General features: G+C 36.5%; 1 protein-coding gene across 1 annotated transcript; it reads left to right on the forward strand.

Annotated features, from left to right (window-relative positions):
* The first annotated feature begins 215 nt into the window (after positions 1-215).
* LOC110941825 (probable 1-acylglycerol-3-phosphate O-acyltransferase) lies at positions 216-5,279 on the forward strand. The gene is made up of 9 exons (XM_022183500.2): positions 216-667; positions 1,265-1,501; positions 2,491-2,537; positions 2,687-2,805; positions 2,885-3,045; positions 3,152-3,261; positions 3,341-3,440; positions 4,449-4,572; positions 5,006-5,279. The coding sequence occupies exons 1-9, from the start codon at positions 450-452 to the stop codon at positions 5,129-5,131; spliced, it is 1,242 nt and encodes a 413-aa protein (XP_022039192.1). The 5' UTR covers positions 216-449; the 3' UTR covers positions 5,132-5,279.
* Positions 5,280-11,481: the final 6,202 nt, after the last annotated feature.

Consider the following 11,481-nt stretch of genomic DNA (forward strand, 5'->3'; position numbering starts at 1 on the left):
GGTGAATTCGTTTATTTGGATATGGTGTATATCCAAATTTAAAAATTCAGACTAGGATAGATAGAGTAACTTTAATTTACAAGACATTTTCATGTAATCACTCCTTTTCTTCAGTACGTCTATTTTTATACAGAAGTACCCGTTCCAAAAAACAAAAAAAAAAGATCTTATTATTTTTTTTAAATATTTTTTTGGTTTAATCATAAAAATATGCTTTGTTTGAATTCATTCCAATCTCGTGGCTCATTTTCCGTCATTACTTTCCTCCCCAATCCCACCAAGTCAAACTTCCGATCGCCCATAAAACCGCCGGTTACTTCACCGGCCGGCGATCGTCTCCACTTTCCGCTACTTGTATTTCAACCCTATCACCAGATCTTCATCTTTTCCGATCACTTCTATTTAAAACCCAATCCATATAACCTATAATGATTCACATAATCTAACTTATGACCCTTAGATTTGGCCTCAGACGTTCAATTTCTACTTCTCTGGTCAAAACCATGGCCCAGGAGTTCCACTCATCTGCTCCGGCAACCGTAACGGCAACGGACGGCAGTGTAACGTCAACGACGAATAAATCTTTATGGCCTTCTGTTCTTCGTTGGATTCCGACGTCTACTGATCACATTATTTCTGCTGAAAAACGCCTTTTATCACTTGTCAAGTAATCTCCCCTTTATTCTGATTTTTTATATATATATTTTTTAATTTAATTTTTAAGTCATATAGCTAATTACTGTTACTTGTTTATTAAGTAGTATAATTTTACTTGTTAATTGTTATGTTATATTTATGATGCAAACATAGTTGTCAAAAGCTAGTGTAGCGATCGCTATAGCGCGCTACGTAGCAGCGTGTAGGTCTAGGCTTGCTATAAGGGTTGTAGCGATAGATAGCGATAATAGCGACAATTATATATTTTTTTTTGTTTTTTTAATATAAATAGCAATAGCAATTAAATATAGCTATAAAATAGCTGGATTTTAGGTTTTTGTTAAAATATACATGTAAAATAGCATATATACCAACCAGGGTATTTTGATATAACATACATATAAAATTTTTAATTTTTTTTCTAGTGTATGTGTATCGCTATTTATAAAATAGCCGCCCGCTATTTATCGCTATTCGCTGTGTAGCATATCGCTATTTGTTGCTATTTGTCATTACCAACTATGGATGCAAATATGCAATATGAATTGCGAAACAGGATGGCATTACTCATAACTTTGGGCCATAACTGTTTTGGATTGAATACCAGGACACCGTATACTCAAGAACAGGTTAATATCGGGTCCGGACCACCAGGTTCTAAAGTCACGTGGTTCCGTTCCGCCAGCAGTGAACCAAGGTTCATTAACACCGTTACCTTTGACAGCAAAGAGGGCTCACCTACTCTTGTAATGGTGCATGGATATGCGGCTGCTCAAGGTTTCTTCTTCAGAAACTTCGATGCTCTTGCAGAACACTTCAGGGTGATTGCAATTGATCAGCTCGGGTAAGCTCAGTACACTATCTGTTTTCCTTGATTTTGTTTCTATTTTTGGAGATTAACATTATACTATGTTCCAAATATTTTTTCTTTGTATGGTGGCTCGGATATCTGTGTTTCATTCAGTTGAGGTTTATATGCTTATGTGTTCATTATAACTAATATTTGCATCTTTCAACAACTAATATACGCACTCGAGAGCTAGCCAGTTTTACTAATTTTATTGTAATCAGTTAACATGGCTATACTATATGAAAACAGTACTTTGGTTGGTGTCTTAAGTGTCTCAAAGGTCAATCATTCTTGTGTGTACTTTGAACCGACCTTGGCAATTTGGCATCTTGAAATGTCACCCATATAAGATATATTTGGAGTTAATATGATTCATTTATATACCAAGTCATTTGATGTAAATGTCTCACTTGAATACTGATTATTATTCACAAAAGGCGTTGAGATATACATACTGCATGTGTTGTGACTTGTGATAACCCTTTTTGAAAGAGAAATTGTCTTAGCATATGCTTAGTGATGAAAATATGATGTTATGCAGCCATTTCACTTTCAGCAAAGTTTAGTAATAACTTGTTTGTGAAAGAGTTTCTAAAGTTACTATTGATTAACCGATTTGTGTATATAACTAGTTTTATGCCCCGCCCGCGTTTCGGGGCGCTAAGCCGAATATTTCTCACTTTCATTTCTGTGTTTTGGTTACTTGTAGTACATACTACTCATAACACGATCTCAATAACAAATGCATCGAGTCAACCAATTAAAACAAAACACTACCAAAGTTTTGCTAAAAAAAAAACTAAAACGATGGCAAGACTGTAATTTTGAACTGCTGGCAAAATTGTAATTTGTCAGGTGCAATGAGCGAGTGTCAGGTATTCCCGCTCATCCCTTTTGTATATGTAGTATAATTGTAGGTGTTCGTTATCTTCTACTTGATTTCAGTATCTATCTTTTTTCTTCTAATCCTTTTTGTTTGGCAGTTGGGGTGGATCTAGTAGGCCGGATTTCACATGTACAAGTACTGAAGGTTGGCTCTTTGGCTTGTACTTGCACTCTATATGCCTTTACTTCTTTCAACTTTTAAAGAAGTAGTATGTTATTTTATTGATGATATATTTGTGTGCATGTAGTCATGAATTTTTTTTTATGCAAAATAACTGTGGTATGTTTGAACAGAAACTGAGGCTTGGTTTATTGATTCCTTTGAGGAATGGCGCAAAGCCAAAAACCTTAGTAACTTTATTTTGCTCGGGCATTCATTTGGAGGTTACGTTGCAGCCAAATATGCTCTTAAAGTAAGCCTTCTGCTAATAGTTACCTAAAAATTAAGAAAAATGTAACAGCTCAAAGGACTTACTTTACTGATTATTGAAGCATCCGGAGCACGTACAACATCTGATTTTGGTGGGACCTGCCGGGTTTTCATCCGAAACCGAACATAAATCGGAGCGACTCACTAAATTCCAAGAAACATGGAAAGGTGCTGTTTTGAATCATTTATGGGAATCCAATTTTACTCCTATGAAGGTTGTCAGGTAATAAAATCATTTCTTTGGTTACTTGTATGTTCAAAGGAAGGGTAAATGGGTAATTTTGTGTTACCTTTGGATAATCATATATACAATGACTCGTGTAATGCAGAGGTTTAGGCCCGTTTGGTCCGAATCTGGTGCGCAGATATACAAGTGCAAGATTTGGTGAATATTCAACTGGTCAACGGTTGACTGAGGACGAGTCTACATTACTTACAGGTGATTAAAATTGAACATCTTGACACATCAACATTTAAAAAAACTTTTTTTTAATTATGTATGTTTATTTTACTTGAAGATTATGTGTACCATACTTTGGTGGCAAAGGCGAGTGGGGAGCTGTGTTTGAAGCATATTTTTTCGTTTGGGGCATTTGCTCGGAGTCCTCTATTGCAAAGGTGCGCTAATTTAATCAAGAAAATTTTTTTCTTTCATTGTGAATTGTAGCTTTTAGTTCAGATTGTTACTTCCAGTTTATGAATAATAGAAGCATGTTGTATTTTATATCCGAGTAAAATGCCATTTTTGTCCCTGGGGTTTGGCTAGTTTTGCGACTTTCGTCCTAGGTTTGTATTTCCGCATTTGGATCCAAAAAGTTTGAAATCTTGCCATTTTCATCCAACTCGTTAACTCCATCCATTTTTCTCCGTTAAGTCAGGGGTATTTTCGTCTTTTTGTTAACTTAAAGGGCAATTCGGTCTTTTTTCGTTTTATTTACAAGCATTTAGCATAATGTACAAGCAAGTCCTGCCCTTTAAGCATGGTTTTAAAAAACGTTTGAGGCGTGCGCCTCAAGCGCGCCTCGAGGCGAAACAACCAAAAAACGAATCTGAGGCGCGCCTCATGGTGTTTTTAATGTATATGCGCTTCAGAGGGGCTGAGGCGCTAAGAAAGCTGCGCCGCAGGGGATTTTGATAGTTGTTTTTGATGTTTTTGAATTTTTGTGTCAATTTCAAGCATTTCATGTCTTTTTTAAGTGTGTTTTTGATGATTTTGATGAATCTGATGATGAAATTAGTTAGTATTATTATTTTTATAATATATAATTTTATATTTATTTATTAATACCGCCTCGGCCTTGCGCCTCGTTTCGCTTTGAGGCTTACGCCTCGTGAGGCGAAGGGAAAACGCCTCAAAACTCGTTTCCGTTTTTTTAAACCTTGCCTTTAAGTTAACAAAAAAGACGAAAATACCCCTGACTTAACAGAGAAAAATGGATGAAGTTAACGGGCCGGATGAAAATGGCAAGAGTTCAAACCTTTTGGATCCAGAGGCGGAAAAACAACCCGTGGACGAAAGTCGCAAAACTGGCCAAACCTCAGGGACGAAAATGGCATTTTACTCTTTAGATCCACATAAACTTAACATTTCATCTATTAAGACACAATTTTTTATTTTGGGTGCAGATCTTCTGACTGGAAAGTGCCAACAACTTTTATATACGGTGTCCAGGATTGGATGGATTACTTACGAGCTGATGAAGCACGCAAGAATATGTCTGTCCCGTGTGAAATCATACGGGTCCCGCAGGTACGGACACAAATCATAGGGGGTGTTCATTTTAGAACTAATAAGTTGTTGTTAATGTAACTTGCAAATGTTATATATTAAATAATACGTTATTAACCCTTTATTGATTATTAAATTTGGTTAGAATGCAAATAGATTTCAGTATGTTAAAGATTAATTACTAAAATATAGGGTATTAACAGTCTTTTGTCTAAATGCACTTGTATATGAATATGTGCACATTTTTATGCCTCTTTATCTATTGCTATAACTATGATACATAAAGCGGTTATATAGCCGTATAACCGCCTCTCTTTTTCTCTCCCGCTATATTTGACATGCACAAAATACATGTATATATGTAAATGTATATATAAAAACAATTGGTATATGCGTGGACGGTATAATGCATATTGTGATAAAATTAACACATGTTTGTATATATGATTTGCAGGCGGGTCACTTCGTGTTTCTAGACAATGTGAAAGGATTCCACTCGGCAGTATTGAATTGTTGCCGTAGATTTCTGCCACCAGATCCAGGTAACTATCCTCTGGAGGAAGGTGTTACCTCGGTATAATATCACACCCTGATACTACCTCGGTATAGCATATGATTGAAGATATTGACACAATGTACATTAACATATCTATAATTATGTGATTATATTTAAGCGTTCGTGTACCATATTATTTCATGACACTCGTTTTTCATAAGCCCATTTTGCACACTGTTTTAACCAATTAAACTTATTTTCATGAAAAGGGTGTCGTTTCATAACAAAATGCCACGTAGCAAAAATGTACGTGATGCACCCGCCTCGTTATTGGGACCAAAACACCTTTGGAGCGCATTGCGCTAATTTAAACCAGGCATATTACAAACTTGTAGAATATAACTAGGGGTGCAGGTGGTAAAGTAAACATGTGATTTAAATAGCTTAATCACTATTAAGATACATCATGATTCAACCTTGGCATCCTTGGTTGTATTACTTGAAAGTATACACCGCATACATAAATCAACGAACCTAAATGAACACATAATTGGATTAATAACGAAGACATTTAGCTAATCGTTTAGAGAAAACACAGGAAAATTTGCCATATGGCATTTGTTGTGATGCCTAGAAAATTTGTTTTTCCATCTAGAACCATAAAGTTGCATATTGCCTTGCTCAGCCATAGAGCATGTAAAAATTTAGTTTCTCTTACTGGCTCAGCGCTTAATGGTTTAGACTATTTGTTTTGCGAGCAAGTGTCTGAATGGTTCATACATTTGTCTCTGAATGGTTAAGCATTATACTTAAGTCTGAATGGTTAAGACCTCTAATCTGAATTGGTCAGACATTTGCCTCTGAACAGTTAAGCATCATACTGGCTCTTAATGGTTTAGATCTCTTACTGATTCAGCACTTAATGGTTCAGACCTCTTACTGGTTCAATACTTAACCGTTCAAAAGTTGCCAAACAGCCCCTGAGTATATATAACTAGACATAGTTTATAATGCCTATAAATCTCACTAAAATGAATATAGTAATGATTTAAAATTATTTACCAAACACAAACTGGTTCACTATCATGTGATCACTAATAATAATCACGAAGGAATTTTTAAGTCACACATGTGAGAATCAATCTAATTCACAACACAAGAATCCTAATTGTATAAGTTGAGGTTCACAATCACCAACTATGAGAGAATCTTAGTTACCAACATTAACTCATATAGTCATATGGATAGATTGATTCGGGAGAATCAAGTTCTTATGAAACCTTGTGAAGATCATAGTCTCGAGAAAAACTGTGTGAATCAAAGTCCACAATGCCCATTTGGTGAGAAATTATTTCTCTACACGAGGCAACATGTAACACCTATAATTCTAGACCCAAATTATGTAACCAGAAAAGCGATATGTCGGTCAATCAATGAGATTTTTTTTTAACATTCAAATGGGTAGTATTATTGACAATAATGATCCCTCAAGTTTCTGTTGACCACATGAAGCCTCTCAAATTTATATAGATATTAAGCGGTTTAGTGGTTATTACATTATACAAACCATCAAAACCGTTGGTGGATTTTTTTATTATTAAAACATGTTTAAATATCTTTTTGGGTGTACCTTGACTTTTTTTGTTTTCTCTTTTGGTTGCCCTATACCGAGCGCCGGCACCGTAATCGGTGTCGTAACGAACCAATACCTATCGAAATGTTATTTTTAACATTACGCCTATGTTTCCATTTAGATTTTGTTTAAAATCAGTCCGCCCGCCAGGGAGTGTGGGTAGCATGTGTCAGAACCATAACGAACCAAATCCATACCTTATCGAATTCCCATCGACAACACATGGGTTGAATCCTGCTAGTAATTTTTGGTGTATTTCGACTTTCGAGGGGGGAGGGGGTGGGTATACATTTACAAAGAAACTTGTTACCCAATCTTCATAATTAAAAGCATATTAAACATATGTTAACTGCAATTACAAGTTTCTTTAACATACCATACATCATACACGCTTTTCTATTGTTCAGTAGCTCTCTAACTATTATTTTGTACATGTTTACTACCTAGAACCACACATCATACACGCTTAGCAAAAACACTAAGACTGTCCGTAGTGGGCGTGTTTTAGTAAAAAAAATTGCCCAATATCGTCAAATAACACCCCTTAACCGCCCTCGTAGGCGTTATTGGGCGTGATCTTCGACGATTTTGCATATGGCGTTTTTTGAATCACGCTGACGGGGGATTTGACTGACCAATCATCATCTTGCAACAGCTAGCTAACGGCTAGTTGGGTTTTTTTTTTTTTTTTTTTTGTTTTTTTTTAAACCTCTTACCCATTATATATATATATACACAAACTCCTTAAATTTTAAACACCAAAACTCTCACACAAACACTACCATTTTATAAAAATTATGGATTCCCCTAGTTCCTCATCCATGGTGAATTTTTACTACAAAGAGTTTTTTGCGATGGCGATGAATCCACCGATGAGGAGGTCGAGCAAGAGGCGGTTACGAGTGCTTGTCAACTAGCGGTGAGATATGTGAAGCATTGTCGCCGCCCCGAACCAGAAATTAAAAAAAGAGATTATATTGAACGAGACCGACGCGCGGCACACGATCGGTTGAGGAAAGATTGTTTTGATGAGGCGCCGACATTTTCGAATCCAGAAATTTTTAGGCGTCATTTCCGAATGGAAGAAAGAGTGAATAATGCACGAGAATTGCGTTACGAACCGTACCATTCCGCGTTAACCGTTGATTTGGTACAACATGCATGGTCGGTTCGGTATGTCCCACCTGAGGGTGAAGAAGAAATGGAGGACGAGGAAGACGAAGTTGGCGAGGGTGAAAAAAGCGAAGACGAAAACTAATGTATTTTTTTTAATTTAGTCGGTTTTTATTTTTTTATTTCTAATATTGTATTTTTTTAATTTAATGAAGTATTTCTAGTTTTTAATTAGAAAAAAATAATTGTGTAATGATTGGAAGGGGCGTTATTGGGCATTATTCCTACTACGTCACTTTTGCAATAACCCCCAATAATACCTCCATGCTGAGTGGACTACCACGTGGCAGAAAACGTCCAAGAGTAGGGACATTATTGCTTAAACCACTACGCATATTGTAAGCAAATACACAAAACAATTCTTGGGAAAATCTTCACTTTATTAAAGAAGTGCATAAAATCTCTTAATTTGAAGGATACGCACTACTGTTTAGGTAAAGAGTACATAGACATGTATTTTCTTAGCACAACACAAATTTTACTTACTTTCAAATCACAAGACTATGTGAGATCAAACCAAATACATTAAAAAAAAGTCGGCATTTCTAGACTAAATTAGTCTCCTTTGAGCTTTAAAAAGCCGATTTAACAGGTAACAGAGAACTATGAAAATCATATAAACACTTTGTATATAGTATTATCGTGTTATAACAATAAGGTGGGGTTCTAGAGTGAACACTACTGTATTTGCGAACTGAGTGAACAAATCCTGACCATTTATCTACACACATGTATGGCCAGGATCTCATCATCAAATCGTAAAATACACTAGTGTATTTCAACATCAAATCCTGGCCATTGATCTACACACGTGTATGACCAGGATTAGTTCACTCAGTTTGCAAGCTACATTAATGTTCACTTTTGAAGCTAATCCTATAACAATAACTATAATTATTTATGATGTTTTTATTGTTCTTATTTTTAAATAGTTTTCATAGTTCTCAAAAGAGCCAAATGTGCGGTTTAGATGATGTGCCTCAAACGTCCTCGGGACCCTCAGAGCGAACTCCTCCTGCTTCGTTCGTGCATGGGTGTTGCTAAATTGCTGTTTAGGCTCAGGACGTGTCAGCCTTCTTATGTCGGGGGAGCCGTCTCTGTTTTTGACAAGGGGCTTCGGAATGCGATCGAGGACATTGTTGTTTGTGGGTGTGCCTTTTTCGGGGACCTCCAATGGAGGTTAGCTTAGAGGTGTACAAATCAGTTTTTTTAAAAAACCGGTTTTGGTTATTAACCGGACCGGTTTTTCATCAAAAACAAAAACCGGTTTTTTTATAACCGGTTTCGGTTACTAGCCGGTTTTTTTTTACTAAAAACAATAACCGGTCCAACCGGTTACGACCGGTTTTTAACCGGTTTATTCCAAAAAACGTTTTTTTTACTGGTTTAAATCGGTTTTTTATAACCGGTTTTGGTTTTAAAACCGGTTTCGAAGGTGAATATCCCTAACCGGTTTGCAACCGGCGGTTCGGTTCGGTTCTAAAACTGGTTATAAAAAAACCGGTTTCGGTTTTTTTCCCGGTTTCGGTTCTAAAACCGTTTTTTTTGTACACCTCTAGGTTAGCTTCCCTCCCGATCCGTTTTGGGGGTCTTGGGATTTGCTCAGCTGAGGATGCCTCTTCCTACACTTTTGTGGCTTCAAGGGCCCAATCTTGGGTTCTTCAAGACCACATCCTTCGTGAATGTGGTGGTGGGTTGTTGGACTCTGATTACAGGGGTGCGTTGGACACTCTGCATCGTTCTCTTCCCAATGGCCTTGGCGATTTCTACATTAAAGACACTGCCCCCTTAAAGCCCAGAAAATTTTGATGAATGCCTTATATGGTGAAATCGTCAAGACAGTTGAAAAGAAGTTTTCCTTGTCCCCATGGCAGCAAGTCGTGTTTGAGTGTTTGCGAGCCCCCCATCCTCAGGATTTCCTGTTTGTTGTTCTCATCGAAGGTTTAGGGCAATGTATGTCAGCTGTGGAATACCAGGCTATCCTCAAGTACCGGCTGATGGTACCCCTTTTCCTGGTTGATGACCCATGTTCCATATGTCGGAAGGCTTGCTTCGATTCTTTTGGGGAGCATACAGTCCATTGTAAAGAATTACCGGGCTTTAAATATCGACATGATTGTGGCAACTGGCACTTTTATATGCATTACGTACAATAATTAAATGGTAATCTGTGCTTTAATGACTGTGCATGATCTAGTTTACAAGACGAATAAACTTCTGATTTCTGTTATATACATACAATGACATTTCATGTTGCAAGACTTTTATCATTACTGCATGCAACCCAATATAGATCTATGAAAGCACAGAGCAGAGTTAGCACAGTTGTCAGATAAACTAGAGGTACTGACGGGAGTTCAGTACTTAGACAGACATGAGGTTAAGACACAGAATAAGCCTCAGGATCAAGTGTTACACTAGTATAGTGTGTAGGAAAGTAGGGATCACAAAACTGGCTTCCTAGTGATGACATAGGTACCGAAAAGTGCCAGAAACACACTAAAACTGCAGAATTCTGCAGTAAATAAACAAATTCAGCAATTTAACATCTAAATATAATGCAGAATTATGATTTAATGGTCCTGAATGCTTTCCTAAGTGTCGGGAATCGAAACTGTCATAAAATGCTACATAAAGCACACTAAACTGCGTAATTTAGCACTTTAACGAACTGGTAACCAACCGAACAACCGGACACTACCCGAAACATCAAATTTTTACTAGAAGCACTATTTTTATGTTACGAAGCTAGTTATGGTCACTGAACATCATATTACATCTCATAAACATTAAATACATAAAATACCTAACTAGCACCATTACTTTCCAACTAAATCAAGTAACTAACCATTGAAATGTTACACTTTACCCCCCCCCCATTAGTGTACGGTTAGGAAGTGGGCCCCACACATTGATTTTATCTCAATATTTTATAAGATTTGTAGGGTATATTCTTCACATATTATGCCTTATACCTTACTAATGTTGGAAAGTTTTCTTTATAAACCACAAGACATACTACATATCATCTTCATCACTTCAACACCACAACCCCTTCTCCCTCTTCCTCCTTGGCCACGGCCACCACACCACCACCATACTCCCATCATTCTCAAACCATCTAAGGTTATACATGAGTGCTAGAAGCAAGATTAAGAAGCTAGGAAGCATTGGAATTTGAAGGACCTCTTTCATTTGCTTTTATCCATCACTTAACTTCACTTGATCATCCCTAGCCTTGAGCTAGTGGTAAGAACTTTGATCTTGCTATTTTACATCTATTTCAAGTGGTTAAAAGAATATTACATAAAGTTAATCATGAAGAACACTAAGAATCACAAGAATAAAACTTGAACATAAGCTTGAATAATGAAGAAACTAAGTTGTTTAGGTGTTGATTTGCTTGTTGATTGTTGTCTATTCATGTAGTTGATGTAGATCATCATATGATCTTGCTAGATCATGATTAAAAACATAATCTAGCAAGATGAGAGGATAAAAGTGTTGTAGGATCATAGAATCATCCTCATAAGAAACATGAACTTGAAAGAATATATGGTTTTCTTGAAAAATAATGATCAAAGTAAGTTGTAATACTTGTAGATCTAAAATTTTATGAATGGTTTTT

Source organism: Helianthus annuus, chromosome 5 (assembly GCF_002127325.2).
Source record: "Helianthus annuus cultivar XRQ/B chromosome 5, HanXRQr2.0-SUNRISE, whole genome shotgun sequence".
In the NCBI taxonomy this organism is placed as follows: Eukaryota; Viridiplantae; Streptophyta; class Magnoliopsida; order Asterales; family Asteraceae; genus Helianthus; species Helianthus annuus.

Excerpts from the sequence above, each read along its gene's own strand:
- LOC110941825 (XM_022183500.2), top strand. The coding sequence starts at position 450 with ATGACCCTTAGATTTGGCCTCAGACGTTCAATTTCTACTTCTCTGGTC. Across the intron at positions 3,046-3,151 it reads ACTCCTATGAAGGTTGTCAG|AGGTTTAGGCCCGTTTGGTC; the intron begins GTAATAAAATCA and ends CGTGTAATGCAG. Across the intron at positions 4,573-5,005 it reads AAATCATACGGGTCCCGCAG|GCGGGTCACTTCGTGTTTCT; the intron begins GTACGGACACAA and ends TATGATTTGCAG.